We start from the raw sequence: 16,499 nt of genomic DNA on the forward strand, positions 1-16,499 counted from the left end.
ATTCAGGTTACACTCCTCAGTTTTATTCAGGTTACACTCTGAAATATAATCATTTTCAGCTCAAAAAAGCTTCCTTGACTTTATTACCCCTCACATTTTTATCTTCTCCAATTACTCCTTTTCATAACAAACATCAATAAACTGTATCATTACCTTTTAAAACTATCAAGTTAACAAAACAAAACACAATAATTATAATAAAGATTAAAATAGCAGCAATAGTAAAACATATACCATTTAAAAAATGTCAGACCCTATTTTTGTGATTTACACATATTAGCTCATTTAAATCTTAGAACAATCCTGTAAGGAAGGTACTATTATTGCCTCTATTTTAGAGATGTGGACACTGAGGCACAGAGCTTTAGTAACTTGTCTAAACGACACAGCTAGGAGATAGCACAGCTGGGATTCGAACCCTGACATCTGGCTCCAGTGTTTATGCTCTTAACTATTGTGGAAGGGGGTAGTGAAATTAGCATCCTTATTCACTGCTGGCATGGTGTATTTGTTCAACTCCAAAAAGTTAAATGCAGAGTTACCATATGACCCAGCAATTCTGCTTTTACATATATACCCAAGAGAATTGAAAACACGTTTATACAAAAACTTAGCAGCATTATTTATAACAGCAAAAAAATGGGAACAATCCAAATGCCCCACAATTTTGAATGGATAAACAAAATGTGGTATATCCATACATTGGAACATTAATCAGACTTAAAAAGAAATGAAGTACTGGTACATGCTACAACTTGGATGAACCTTGATCATACTAAGTAAAAGGAGCCAGACACAAAAGGCCATAGATTGTAGGCTTCCATTTATATAAAATGTCCAGAATAGGCAAATCTATAAAAACAAAAAGTAGGTTAGGGGTCCCCAGAAACTGGGGGAATGGGGAGAATGGGGAGAATGGGGAGTGGCTGCTAATAGGTATGAGGTTTCTTTCTAGGGTGAAGAAAATGTTATGGAATTAGATAATGGTGATGGTTGTACAACTTTTTGAATGTATGAAAAACCATTAAATTGTACATTTTAAGGTGGTACATTTTATGGTTGTGAATTACATATCTTAATTTTAAAAATCTCTAGGTAGGTAGAGAACAGGATCTGAGTCCACTGATGCCATTATATTACACTGCCACATGGTGTCACCGTTGAGGAATGGATGAAGTCCAAAGAAGGCTTATACAAAGTTTGTGTCCAGGTCATGCCCAAGCTACAGAGGTGCCCCAGGATTAGAGTGAAGGTTAAAATCCAGAATTTGGGGAGCACCATCCCAGAATGGTTTAATATTAAGGAGGTTCTAGCCTCAGCCCCACACTGTGCAACTATTTGCAGTCCTTCACAGACTGAAGTTCTTGGCTAAACCTGGTTCCCAGATCAATGGGGAAATTCAAATCCTTGTGAAAGCATCTCTGTTAAAAGGAGATACTGCTAGGCACATCTTAAACTTCCAAACACATTATTTTTTGAAAAACTGCTTCTTTATGGAGGTCCAAGGAAATATTGAGCAATTTTTACTGTCCTGGGATAGGGAGCATCAAATGAGTTGAGGATTTTACATCAATTTTCTCTAAAATATTTATACTACTTAACTCAGTGTATACATATGCATGTGCATTATATATGTGTTTATATATACACACGTGTATATATACATGTATACGTGTATTTACATATATGTATATATACACGTGTGTATATATGTATACACATATGTATGTATATATATACACATACATATGTATCCATATGCATACACATACATATGTATATATACACACATATGTAAATATACATATACACACGTATGTATATATATGTATACACACATATGTATATATACATATATATACTGAGAAATATCCAGCAATGGAAGTTGTTACATACACACTTATTGAAAATCCTTTAGCTGTTAAAAGTGGTAAATATAAATGCAATGTAGCAACATAAAAATCCTTATGCTATAATGCAAGATGATATAAAACACATATTTATATATATGCATAAAAATATAAACATATATATTCACAAATTCATACAACTGAAAATAATTCACATACCAGTTAAAGTTATATGCCATTTGATTCTGAAATAAATTTCCTTTAACCCTCTTACTCCACATTTTATAAAATGTGTCCAATATCTATACCAAGACTTTTTTTTCAATTTCCTGGGCATATTTTTCTATGGTCACTTTTTTCACTTATGTTTTAAAATTATGAACAACATCATACATACAAGAATATTTATAATGTGTGTTTTCAGTTTAACGTGTATCCATCAGGAATCAGAATTTTACTCAGTTGGTTTGATTAAAGAGATATTAGTGAAGACACTGCTTAAAGGAGTATGACTAAGAGAACCATCCAGTTGAGGCATCCAGAGTCTAGCAACAGCAGGAAGACTGCGCTCTCTCTAGGCTACATAGCAAAGGAGAAAAGTGTTTCCAGAGCCCATGGAGCTCGAGCCATGGAGAAGGGACCACTTGCCAAGAGCTGCAGTTGTGGAGAAACACAACCACCACCAGATACTCAGCCCCAAACAGAGAAAGAACAGAGAAAATATACCCTGATGTCTTTTTCCTTCTGCCTCCCATCTCCCTGAATGCCTCCCGCTGTCCAAACTCAAATGGAAACCAGCTGAGGAGAGCCCAGGTGGTGCTGTCCAAAGAGGTCAGCTTTGGGGTACAGAACAGGGCAGGGAAGTGAGGAGAATGAATATGATGGAAGGCAAACAGAAAACCTAGACAGTCTAATTGTTTTGTCACCCAGAATTTATTCTTTTCCTTTGCTCAGATGAAGAGCAGCTCATCCCTTACATATGAGAATAACAGAGTCTGACAAGATTTCTCCTCGACCAAACTTTAGTCAGGCTCCTCTAAGCCACCTCCTTGATTAGATCTTGACCTTGGGCTGCAGTGTTCATCCTTGCAGAGTCGGTGTTAGCAAGAATCCTGCTAAGTCAGTTTAGAGAGGATCTTCCCACCCTGAATATTTGACCACTCTCAATATCTGATCAAATTCCTTACCCCCACCAGCCCCCAGGTGATGTCTGCTTACCCTGGCCTACCTTCAGCAAGAATCCTGTTAGGTCAGTTTAGCAAGGATTTCCCCTACCCTTGATGTCTCTTCTTAGGAACTTTTCCATCCATGGACCCCACCCCCATCCACACAATCTGCTCCTCGGCTATAAATCCCCACTTATCCTTACTGCATTCAGAATTGAGCCCAGTTCTTTACCAAGGTCTCTTTCCCCCTATTTCAAAAGTTGCTGAATAAAAATCTATTGTTACTGCTACAACTATTGTCCAGCTTTGATTTTCTTTAACAAGCCCCATCAGCTGCCATATTGCCTTGAGGGGATGTCAGTTCAAGTACATTCTCACCTGGAAACTAAATTGTAATATTTATCTCCACCAGTACTCTTTATGCAGGGTAATAGGAAAAGAGAGTCAGGGAAGAAGTAATTAACATTTTAAATGGAGAGCTACTATAATTCCTGCCTCTAGAGCTTGTTGCAAGGCTAAAGTTAATAATAATAGCTTCCTACTCATTTACTTATGTTTCCCCTGCCCTATGCCAACACCTAGGTAGATCAGGATTTTTTTATCTGGTATGCTTCAACACTTTAATTTCTTCATGATCTGAAATTTCTGCATTACTTCAGTTACCTGATAATCATTATTATGGCACACGGCAGTATTAAGAAGTTCCCAGTGAATCTCTAGGTGTCATGCATAGTTCTTCTTGCCCTCAATATATAGATGTAACCCAATTTCCTTTTGGTATTTGGGATCAATCATACCATTCTATCACTGTGAGGAATGAAAGTGACCAGAGGGCAGTTTCAGCTTTCAAATCAATGAATCGAAATTCAATTCAATTCAGTGACTGGGTCTTCTAGTGGAAGCATTCCTTCCTTTGGATCTAGGCTTCCAAACACAATAAACCCAAGGTTGTAGAAATGGTGTGCTGGAATACTATGCAGCCATAAAAAATGATGAGTTCATGTCCTTTGTAGGGACATGGACGAAGCTGGAAACCATCATTCTCAGCAAACTGACAAAAAACCAAACATTGCATGTTCTCACTCATAAGTGAGAATTGAATAATGAGAACACTTGGACACAGGAAGGGGGACGTCACACACCGGGGCCTGTTGTGGGGTGGGGGGAGGGGGGAGGGATAGCATTAGGAGATATACCTAATGTAAATGATGAGTTAATGGGTGCAGCACACCAACATGGCACATGTATACATATGTAACAAACCTGCACGTTGTGCACATGTACCCTAGAACTTAAAGAATTAAAAAAAAAAAAAAAAAAGAAACGGTGTGCTGGATATTTTCTATTTATCCCTCCAGGCATTGTGCCTAGGAGGCTGACCTCTACGGACTACACAGACCTAGCTCCATTGTCTTCTGGCTTCCTGGTGGATCCAGCCAGTGGAAGACCCCAGCTGGATATCAGAGCTGGGAGAACAGAGAGGGGGGTCTTCTCCACTCTGTCCCTGCTTTGGGCTGACGTCTCAGCATTGGCTACAACTATAGAATCTCACCTTACTTGGTGAAAAGTTGGCATTGCTTGCTTTCCTCTACTGAACGACACAGTTCCAGTTGGTTACTCTCTCGTACAGCCACAGCTACCGCTCTCTCCTGGTTTTAGTAACTGCTTCCTTCCCCCATCCCCTCAGCCCTAGAGTTAGTAACAGCTCCCCGCTGTTACTGGTTACTACTGGTTATGGAAGGCGAACTATGTGCCAGACACTGTGCTAAATGCCCACATATATTATCTTTTAGTCCTCACAATCCAATAAATTAGATAGCTTTAGTCCTATTGCAGAGGTAATAAAGTCACAGAGTGACAGTGACAGAGCTAGAAATTGAAGGTAGGTGTGTTTATGCTTGAGTCTGTGCACTCAAACACGATTCCTTACTTCTTGCATCAGTTGTTAACCTCCCTTAAAGAGTGTCAAACCTCCTGGTAACCCGCCCATTCCCTCAACTGGAAATGAGGGTGCTGTTGCAATTTCCTCATCCAGCCATTCAACAAATGGTTATCTGGAATGTGGGACCCACAGTCCAGAATCCTGAGGGCTGCTGTTGAGAGCATCAAGACGCGCCCAGGTCAGGGCGGTGTTCACTCACACGCTGAGCCTGGAGAAAGTTAGACGCCTTCTCCACCGCTGTGGTGGTTAGCAGGGACTTTCCTGAAGGCCAGAGACTGGTGACGTTCATGCAATTTTTTCAAGCCATTTGGTAGCAAAGAACAGAGTGCCAACAATTCAAGCATTCTCTCAGGCTGGGAGAGAGACTTGGCTTATTCAAGATAGAAATTGCTGGTGAGATTGAGACGAGACTGACATTTCTCAGAGCAGCAGGGGAGAAAGACGGCTCTGTTCAAAAAAGAATGGGTAATTTCAGTCAATTCTGTTCTTTCTCGTTTCTGTCTTATCTTTATGACTTTTTAATAGTGCCAATTTAACAGATGAAGGGACAGAGGCCTTTAATTGAGAATTCCACTCCGCTTCCTCTGCCTCATCTCAAAAATCTGGCAGCTGAGTCGCCGCGGCTTTGAATTTGCCTCTTTTGACCTTCCCCTCCCACCTCCGGTAACACTGAGCCTGGCCCGGAAGGACACACCCGGCTTCTGGCGGAAGTGCTGGCTCTTTAAAGAAGCCGAGGGCTGCGCGAATTGGCTGAGCGCCAATCCCGACGTTGGGCTAAGCGAGGCCTGGTCCCTGCAGCGGGCGAAAGGAGCCCGGGCCTGGAGGCCTGTGTACTGGTCGCCTGGTACCGGCACCAGCGCCGCCCAGTGAGTGAACACCGGCCGCAGGCGGGTGGGGAGAAGGGTCAGCCCGGCCATGTCAGTCAGCGCGATCTCCTGGGCTCCGGGCTTGCCAGGCAGCGCTGGGCGCCCGCTCCTCGTGAGCTCCTGCCCTTGGCTCTCGCACTGCCCCTGGTACTGATAGGTATTGCCAACCTCGTTCCATTAGAGCGCGTTATTGTCGCCTGGCATGGACTCTGGATCTCTCCGTAGCTTTAAAATAGAGTTGAGAAAAACAGAGTGCTCTCAACAGAAATCAGCACACCATTGCGGGAATACCTAAATTACAGTAATTGGCCTCAGGGAGCAAGGGCGGTGTTAATTACAGAAAACCTCCGGAAGCTGTGGGCTCTGGGCTGGAATTTGCAGGGGGATGTGGCTTAGTTTGAATGGGATGCAAATATTTATTGAAAATGATTGTGGTGAGACGATCAGTCATACATTCAGGCGATGTGTCATCTGATCAGGAAATAAGTCAGCGCAGTAATCCCGATGACAGAATTCATGCAATTAATGTTTTATGTCCTCCCAAGTAAAATCAAATCCAGGTACTCACGGGTGACCGGAAGAAAGGCTGTCTGGAACTTGCAGCCCCCACTTCTCCCCAGAAATACACCTTCCCATAGTAATCTATAGCTCACCTGAGGCAGGGCTGAAGCATTAAAGACCCCTTCCAAGATTTCAGAAGGAATCAAAGGGAAAATGAAGACAGAGGGATTGAAATCAGCATTCTCTGCAAAACGTCACTCTGAGACACAGTGATGTTTAAAATTGTATAAGTAGCAAGACATTTTTTTTTTTACCCATGGTAAAAAGTGTTAGAATTTTTAAAAGAATTACCTTATACAAGTGAGTGAAATCAAAGTTATCCCTATTGCAAGGTCAACTTTTGCTTATTTTCTGATACATATTTTGTGAGCAAGAGGAGATAGCTGAAAGTGTTCTGGACACCCTAGGGAATATTCCCAGACTTTGGGAAATGACTTTGTCAGGAATGGGGAAGTTGGGAAAGGAGAGAATGTTGAAAATACTGAACTCCAGAGTGAAATTTACAGGGTGTGATGCATTTATTTATTCTCAGGTGTGGTTTCCCATAAGGAAGCTCTTCTTCCTGCTTGGCTTCCACCTTTAACCCTTCCACCTGGGAGCGTCCTCTAACACATTCAAACTACAAGTCCAGACCCAAGAGAGCAAGGCCCAGAAAGAGGTAAGTAAGTCTAAATACTAACTTCCTAGACAGTGTTTTTTTCCCAGATGATTGACATGAGGACTCTCTCTTTTCAGGGGAGATCCTAACCCCTTACAAACAGGAGCACTTTAAAGCACACAGCTCTGTGATATACAGCATATGTGGAGGAATAGTACTGAGTACAGTTGTTTTCTTTATAAATGTTTGCAGCAGGTGTAAAAATTTAGTCATCCACTCCTATGTTCAGAAGAAAAATAAGTAATGGCAAGTGGCCTGAGCCACAGTTTTTCTGACATCTCTCATGCTTTGTGCAAACATTTAGGGGAAGTAGACACGATGGAGACTATCAGGATGGATAATATCTTGCTCCTAACCTCAGGCAGGTTCTGGTCTGCTGTTAGAGATGAGTCACATGGGACTGTTAGGGTTTGGAGAAAGGAAAGAAGTGCCAAATGGCCCTGCTGTCAGTGAGTGACCTCTAACTCTGGTCACAGGGTGCTCGAGTGGCACAGTGGCAGAGGGGGAGGGAAATCTCACCACCTCAGGCCTTTTCAGCATTGTGCCTCTTCATCCTGGTAAGTGGTTTGGTATCCTGTGCTCAGCTTTGAAGCTGACTCTGGCACAGAGCCCTGAAACTCCAGGTGTATCCTTGGTCAGAATACAAGGAAGTCACTGAAGTCTTGCTTGCAGCTCCCACTCACCTGGAACCCCATTAGCTGGGCTTCCCACAGAATACTTGGGAATCCTGGCTGTAATGAATTAAGACTGGCCATTCTTACCTGAGGTTCATAACCCTACTCAACAGCCTGTTAAAGAGAAAAGGTATCAGCCACATTGTTGAGAAGGGTAGAGCAGTTGTAACTTTCCCCTGAGTTTTGCAATATTCTGAAATGCAACCAACTAACTCAAGGTCTTCTGTACCCACCCAGTTGGATTAAGAATAAAAATTGGAGTTCTGTCCCTTGTAGAGTTGACAGCCCACTTAAAAACTTACGTAAGATAGACACTACTGTGCATTCATCTAAAAAGTACATTTTCCAGGACATTTAAGTATCCGTATGTTTTTCCATTTTTGAGAACTTTAGTACATGCTATCTTGGAGAGAATGAGAGTGAAGCTGGAGGAGGATGGCTAAGGCAGTCAGCAGTGGGTGGATGGAAATAAGGGGCATGTAGGAGAGGGACAGGGATTGTGTTGGGATGACAGGAAGAATAACTGGTCTACTGACCCTCAGACAGCTCAATCTTCTTAAAACGCAAATGCAAAGAGCACAAAGAAATATGTTCTTAAGACGCACAAGGCATCTTCTTAATCATCCCTCCTCAGAGGCAAAGGTTCTGTTGCCTAATTGTACAGAGGTAAGAAGATGGATGGTATCCACACTTCCCCTCACAAAAAAAGAGAGTTGTTTTTTCCTTCAAGAATTCAGTTCTTCAAGATTTAGGGTGGGAAGAAAAATCAGGAAACAGCCATATACTTATAGAGCAGGGAAATATTTTGGAAATTATCTACTTTAATCAGTTGGTGGTAGGTGAGTAAAATGATGGCCAGACTCGTTAAGTATGCCTGAGGTCAGGCAGCTAGTTAGGAGCAAGGACTAGAATCCACACTGTGTTCCTAGATCAGAAATTTTACTTATTTTTTTTACTTTGTCATAAGCCCAAGGTAGCTCAAAGTGGAGCATGCAAGAATGCATGTAGTATATTATTATAAGTCTCCTTGCTTCTTTTACATTTTAGGTCAAAATGGGGTTTATATTTTCGAAATCTATGAATGAAAGCATGAAAAATCAAAAGGAGTTCATGCTTATGAATGCTCGACTTCAGGTATGTTTTAAAATAATTAAGCTATTATGTTGTTACAATGTTTAAAATTTCTACCACATGTACTCCAGCCCTGCATTCTCTTTGACCCCCAACAATAAAATGTTCTTTGGGCTGCATCCTTAAAATCAAGATAAAATGGATTACTAATTATCTGGTGAATGGGCTAATTTAAATCTCCAATCCAGATAAATTTGTGTAAAAATTTCCATTCTGTAGGAAGAGATAACTGCTTAGAGTATGTGGTAGATAGAATAATGCCCCCCGCCCCCAAAGATAATGTTGGAGATGGGGAGATTATCCTGGATTATGCAGATGGGCTCATTGTCATCACAAGGGTCTGTCTTTTTTTTTTTTTTTTTTTTGAGAGAGTCTCACTATGTTGCCCAGGCTGGAGTGCAGTGGTATGATCTGGGCTCACTGCAACCTCTGCCTCCTGGGTTCAAGCGATTCTTGTGCCTCAGCCTCCCTAGTAGCTGGGATTGCAGGCATGCACCACCACTCCCGGCTAATTTTTGTATTTTTAATAGAGACAAGGTTTCACCATGTTGGCCAGGCTGGTCTCAAACTCCTGGCCTCAAATGATCTACTGGCCTCAGCCTCCCAAATTGCTGGAATTACAGGTATGTGTGCCTGGCCCACAAGGGTCTTTATAAGAGAAAGAAGGAAGCATGAGAGTCAGTATAAGAGATTTGAAGATGCTACACTGCTGGCTTTGAAGATTGTTTAAGGATCATGAGTCAAAGAATTCAGGAAGCCCCTAGAGGCTGGAAAAGGCAAGGAAACAGATTATGCTTTAGAGCCTCCACAGGGGTGCAGTCCTGCTAGCCCATTTTGGACTTCTGAACTTAGAACTGTAAGATAATAGATTGGTGTTGTTTTAAGCCACAGACTTCATATAATTTGTTACTGCAGCAATAGGAAACTAACATGGAGTGTGAGACTTTAACATTGGATTTAGACATGGCTGGATAGAAAAGATCAAAGCACTGCAGAAGATTATCTAATTGCCTAACACAGGTTGTAAAAAACATTTTAAAATGTTGCAAGTCAAAAAATCAAGTCTTAAAAGTTTGACCCGAATTATTTCCCTAAGATTTCAGACAAAGATGTCTAGGCCTCTGTGGCCCATTACGGCTCTGGGAGTAGAACGTCCTCCTGTAAGGCATGTAGCTAGTGGTTAAAAATGAAGACTAAAGCCAGACTGCCTGAGTTTGAATCCCAGTCCCACCCTTGACTAACTGTGTGACTTGTGCCTTGGTCTCCTGATCTGTACACTGGATGTAATAATATCCCCTTCAGAGGGATGTTTTAAAGATTAAAGATGAAATATATTATATAGAACAATGCCTCAAGTTTTCAGAAAAATGCTTCTCACCTCATAAATATTTGTTGCTGTTGTTACTATTATTGTTTTTAATCACTGACAAGAGTGTCTTATGCAGAATAAATATCTCTTTGGGGACAATGAAACAATTGAAAGAATGGACAACTGAATTATTGTAACAGAGCAGTGACCTAGGTGAGACCAAGTATTAGGTTTACAAATCAGCCAGGTGTCTGATGCTTAGCATGTCCTTGTCAAAGACCTTTGGAAACTACAGGGTTTTTACTCTTATGTTGGTCCCCATGAAGTCAGGGTCCGTGAAGGGTCTGGGATTTTACCCTACTTGCAAGCTAACATGTTAGCCTATTACAGAAGACTGGAGATAACTACATCAGAGTCAGAGGACTTTATTACTCACAGCACAGCAAACAGCATGAGCGTGGTGGTGGTAATTCCCCATTGTCCTCCAAAACTCACCGAGGTGACAAAGATGGGCATGGGCGAAATGAGTGCTATGCACTCAGTGGATTTGTGTCACAGTTGAGCAGCATTGAGATTAGGGAACCTACTGCTTTTACAGTGGGCCATGAGCAAGGGGTGGGTTGTGGCAGGGGGAGAGGGTGGGAGCTACTCTCCTCGTAGTTGTTGTGTCCTGGTTGACCCACCCCAAAATGGAGATGTCAGACCTGGGAGTTACAAGCCTCCATGGGTTCATTTTTAACAAGAGCTCAGCAGCAGACCAATGATTGCTTCCCCTTTTTGAAAGGGGTGTGTTATGGGTTGAAATGTGTCTTCTGTCTCCAAATTCATATGTTGAAGCCTTAACCTCTAGTACTTCAGAATGTGATCTTATTTGGAGATAGGGTCTTTACAGAGGTAATCAAGTTAAAATGAGGTCGTTAGAATGGGCCACAATTCAGTGTGACTGATGGCTTTATGAGAAGAAGAAATTTGGACACAAGACCATACAATTCATACTGGACTATTCATACCGGGACCATACAATGTGAATATGAAGACAACTGTTTACAAGCCAAAGAAGGGGCCTGGAACAGATGCTTCTCTCACAGCCTTAGTAAGGAACAAACCTTGCAGACACCTTGATTTTAGATTTCTCCCCTTCAGAACAGAGACAATAAATTTTTGTTGCTTAAGCCGTCCAGTTGTGGTCCTTTGTTATGGTAGCCCCAGCAAACTAATACAGGATGTATTTGGTGCCTCTGCCCAGCAGGTGGTGCTGCTGCACTGGGCAGTGGCCTCACTGGAGCTTGATAGTGATTTTCTTTTCCTCCCTGGGCTTCTATGTTTCTATTAGACCACCTGGAAGGGGTCTGGGAATCCCTGACTGGGGAATCTGTTTTGGTCACTGTGAGTTTTATAATACAAGCATGTAATACATCAATGTCATTGTACATTTGTATGGTAGTGGGTAGGGAGAGTGTTGACACACATCACAGTATCTTGAATTGGCTATAAAGGTCCCTTTAATTTTTTTTACTCATTGTGAAGTTTGCTCACACTCTATCAGTTGAATTCAGTTACTTTCCCCCACCTAGTCACAACATACATGTGGTCAAGCATGATGACTCACACCTGTAATCCCAGCACACTGGGAGACCATGGCAGGAGGATTGCTTGAGCCTAAGAATTCAAGACCACCCTGGGCAACATAGTGAGACCCCATCTCCATTTAAAAAATTTTAAAAATTAGCCAGGCATGGTGTTACACAACTATAGTCCCAGCTACACAGGACGCTGAGGTGGCAGGATTGCTTGAGCCCAGGAAGGTCAAGGCTGCAGTGAGCTGTGATCATGCCACTGTACTCCAGCCTGGGTGACGGAGCGAGACCCTATCTCAAAAAACCAAAACAATAACAATAAAAGAACAGAGACAAAAGAGTTTAACATAGGTACTTCAAGGGTGGTCGTAATAGTTTCAAGAGATTATGCTGTCTCCAGCTAGGGGAGAGGGGCAGGGAGGGCTTTTTGTCCTTTGGCTCCTCGTCCCAGAATGGGTGCTGCTTCCTCTCCTGTGTTCTCTGGCCTCTGGAGAGAATGGCCACTCAGAGCCATCATTATTTCAGCCTTTGCTGGTGCCACTGCATGGCCTTGCAGTCTTTGGAGCTCTGGGCCACCCCAGTGCTTATCATACTTGCTTTCCCTGAGACCAAGTAGACTTTGGCACTCGTGTCCAGTCCAACAGAGCCATAAAATTTTGAGTCCTTCCCCTCCCTGAAGTTCTCCAGCATACTTCCCTAAAGCAGAGGAAGTTGGAGGAGAGGCAGGGGAGGGTTGGGGAATGGAGGGAGAGAGCAGCTTAGTTCCAGTAAGCAAGGCTTTGTATTTACTTTGTTTCAAGTGGCCTCTGCCACTGGGCTCAACAACCAAGTTTCTGATGCTTTTCGTCTACCCACAGTTCTCTACCCTTATTGTTAACACCATTTATTTCAGCTTTGGGGACCCCTAGATTCAGCAGCCATAGCCACGTCGCCTTGTTTTTTGGCTGGAGCATGGAGCTTGCTGCCCCATTGTCATGATAACATCCTCCCTTCTCCCACCCCAGAAGGGAGCATGACACAGCCAAAGCACCATTAGGACACCTTGTTTCAACCCTACCTTTTGTTGTTCAACCACATTTAACACATAGGACAGTGAGGAACCCTTCTTCCACTTTCCCATCCTCACCACCATCTAGGTAAGAGCATTTACTACCATATCTCCAGGAATCTTCTCACGTCCTCTAACCCAGCCAACCAGGGCCCTTGTCCCTCCTTTTCCAGAAAGTCAGATATCTCTGTGAGCATCTCACATTTGCCACCAAAACTATCAGGGCATGTAAAGTGTCTGGGATTTTATGCTACTTGCAAACAACAGTAGTCTTCCTTATCTGTGGGGGATATGGTCCAAGATCCCCAGTGGATACCTGAAACCATGGCTTGTACTGAAGCCTATGTATGCTCTGGTTTTCCCAGTACATACATACCTATGATAAAGTTTAATTTATAAATTAGCCACAGTAACAGATTAACAATAATTAATAATAAAAATAGAGTAATTGTAACAATATACTATAATAAAAGTTTTGTGTATGTTCTCTCCTTCTCAAAATATCTTATTGTACTGTAGATCTTAATAACCTTGGCATATGATTTTTTTTTTTCTTATTGAGAACTTCCACTCTTTCACTTAAAGGAAGAACTTTATTCCTTCTCTTTGGTATATCCAAATTGCCAGCATCACTACTCTTGTACTTTGGGGCTATGGTTAAGTAAAACAAGGGTTACCTGAACACTAGCCACTGTGATGTTGTGACAGCTGATCTGATACCTGTGATGGCTATTAGGTAACTAACAGGCAGGTAGTGTGTACAGCTTGGCTACACTAGACAAGGGGATGATTCATGTCTCAGCTGGAATGGTGGGAGATTTTATCACATTACTCAGAATGATGGGCAATTTAAAAATTATGAATTGTTTATTTCTGAAATTTTCCATTTAATATTTTCAGACTGAGGTTGACCATGGGTAACTCAAACTGTGAAAAATGAAACTGTGGTTAAGAGGGGACTGCTGCAATAAATTAGCCTGTTATTATTTCATGGATGCTGGCAGAAGACTTCATTACTCGTAGCACAGAAAGCGGCACGCACTCCAAGTCCCATAGAGGAGATGAAGGAGAGCCTCATTGAATGCTGGGATGGATGCTTTGGGTTTGTGACATAGCTGAGGAACATTGAGCTTGTGGACTCTATCACTTTCATCATGAGTGATGAGCAAGTCTGCTCTTTGACTGGAAGGAGATGGTACCTCATCCCTCAAGGTTGCTTACTGCAAACACAACTCTGGGAAATGGCCCAGCTAAAGAGCAGTCAGGGCCTGTGACCTCATCCTACCCAGCAAGATCGTGCAGGAAGACTTGGCCCATGGTGGATTGATTCTCCCAACATATGTTGCTTAAGGTGACTAGGTTTTTCTTGTTGATCAAGATACACTTTATTTCTTAATTTCAAGAAAGGATGAACAGGGGAATATAGACCCACATGGTTGAACCAGCGTTCTAACTCTAGAGATACTTGAGTTCTGATCCTACCTGGGGCAGCCTAGAGAGAAACATCCTCATCTACAGTAGTTTTGGAAGATCGGGTTGTTCCTTGAATGTGTCCCACTTGAAGGAATTAAACTTCCAGCATCATTCCAGGGTTTTGAGCTGTTCTTTCCTTTTTTAAGAGTATGAAATATTTGATATATACCACAGAATATATTTATATCAAATGTAAGTTATGGAGTATAATAAGATGAACACCAGCGAATCTCCCACTAAACTTAAGAATTCTGTTATGACAATATTCCTGAAGCTCCCTGGGGGTTCTCCTCCCTATGTGTTGAGTGAACCCAAATAGCTAAGGCTGGGCTGGAATTGACCTCATGTCCCAGAAGTCCCTAGGGTTGAAAAGGACCCTGCAAATGGCATGGACTTGACTACTGGACTAGAAGATGATGTCTTTTTAGGGTCTTCAAAGATGAAGTTTTAAAAAAGATTCTATTGAAATACCATGTCTAAATAACATCTTTAGCCTGTGATTTAGTCTTTTGGCTATTTTTAAATTTAATGGCACCTCTATGAAAAGGATAAATAGAAGAAATAAAGCAAAACATTTATTAAAGTAAAGCCTAATAACTAAAATCTTATCCTACTGGAGTTTCTTTAGTTCTTTATTTTTTGATTAAAAACAAAGATAAATCACAGCTCAGTAGTTTTGTGTTATTGTTTTTTTCTTTTGGGGGAAAAGACCACTCATGATTCAACCCCATCTCTTATACCACTGGTCAGGCTCCCAATCCTGGCTGCACATTTGATTCATCTAGGGCCTTTTGAATGTTTGGGTCCCACCTCAGACCTTCACAGAGTTGTTATTTTAATCTCTCTAGGGGACTGTAATGCAATGTAATGGCCTGGGGTGAGAACCATTTTTTCCCTTCTTTTTCTGTGATGCTACATAATTATAATTGGTCATTGTCAGTGATTTAATATAATCTATAATGGAGATAGCAACCAAGCAAGTTTTCAATTAATAGTAAGCCAATCAAGAAATGAAATTAATCACTGGAGTCTGGTTAACCAAATTTATGAAAGACCTCAAATCAAAAGGTTTTCTTTTTTTAAGTAATGACTTTGGTTCAAATTGTGATGGAGAGAATTCATGCTGCTAGTTATAATGATATTTTCAGATTATCAACAAACTTCAGTTTCTGTCTAGCTTGTGTTAGGCTGGTAGATGAGTGGTAAACTATCACTCCTCTAAAAATACTTCCTTAAAATGCCACTAGGTGGCACACCTAAACTAATTTTATATCACCTGTGTGGCTGGAAAAGCATTTTGAGAATGAGGGAAGAACATATTCTATAGGTCCATGCTGTGCTACAGTGCTATGTAGGCAAAGCACTTATGGTCAATGTAAAGATTAGTTGGGCAGTAAATAGATGTTTATTTGTTGTTTATTGTGTTCAAGGAACAAACTAAAGATTTTTTAAAAATACATGAGATCTAGACTTTGACCTTTATATCTATTGTTAGACTTTGGTGTTAAGAAAATGAGGCATAGCTATAAACCAAAAAATATAGTTATTTAATATTAATATGTATAGGCTGGGTGGGGTAGCTCACGCCTATAATCCTGGTCAATACAGTGAAACCCCATCTCTATAAAACAAGAAGAAAGATTAGTCAGGCTTGGTGGCTCGTGCTACTTGGGAGGAGGATCACTTAAGCCCAGGAGTTTGGGACCAGCCTGGGCAACATGACAAAACTCTGTCTCTTTCTCTCTCTCTCTCTCCCTCTCTCCCCCTCTCTGTGTGTATATATATATATATATATAAAAAATATGTAATTATATAATATATATAATTAATGTAAATATATTAATAATATATAATATAATAATATATTTCTGTATAATATATAATATATTATTATATTGTATTATATAAACATATTAATGTATATATTATATGTTAATATAATATTTTATAATATATAATATATATTAATTGTATATAATGATATAATATATAATATATATAATGTTATATGTAATAATATATAATATATTATAACTTATATATTATTACATTATGTATTATATATTACATATTATATATTATTAATAGTAATATAGATTATATATAATACTATAGGTACACATCACATTGCCCGGCTAATATATAATATATGACATACAGTGTATATATATACTATATGACATGTAAATACATATATATTACATATTACATATATTATGTATTACACATACATATTACATCTAT

At 40.7% G+C, this 16,499-nt stretch overlaps 1 protein-coding gene across 6 annotated transcripts in view; it reads left to right on the forward strand.

Annotated features, from left to right (window-relative positions):
• Nucleotides 1-16,499, forward strand: part of PLGRKT (plasminogen receptor with a C-terminal lysine) — a 278,175-nt gene that overhangs the window by 190,732 nt on the left and 70,944 nt on the right. For 3 of the 6 annotated variants that reach the window (XM_024251969.3, XM_063714005.1, XM_063714004.1), the window contains 2 exons: nt 6,918-7,043; nt 8,765-8,851. In XM_024251969.3, coding sequence (XP_024107737.1) covers nt 8,771-8,851 — 81 coding nt within the window. In that variant the 5' untranslated portion in view covers nt 6,918-7,043; nt 8,765-8,770. Of the gene's footprint in view, nt 1-5,000; nt 5,982-6,917; nt 7,044-8,764; nt 8,852-16,499 lie in introns of those variants that run through there. The other 3 variants (XM_009244462.3, XM_003777381.5, XM_054519968.2) reach the window with 3 other exon arrangements.

The sequence above is a fragment of the Pongo abelii genome, chromosome 13 (assembly GCF_028885655.2).
Source record: "Pongo abelii isolate AG06213 chromosome 13, NHGRI_mPonAbe1-v2.0_pri, whole genome shotgun sequence".
Lineage (NCBI taxonomy): Eukaryota > Metazoa > Chordata > Mammalia > Primates > Hominidae > Pongo > Pongo abelii.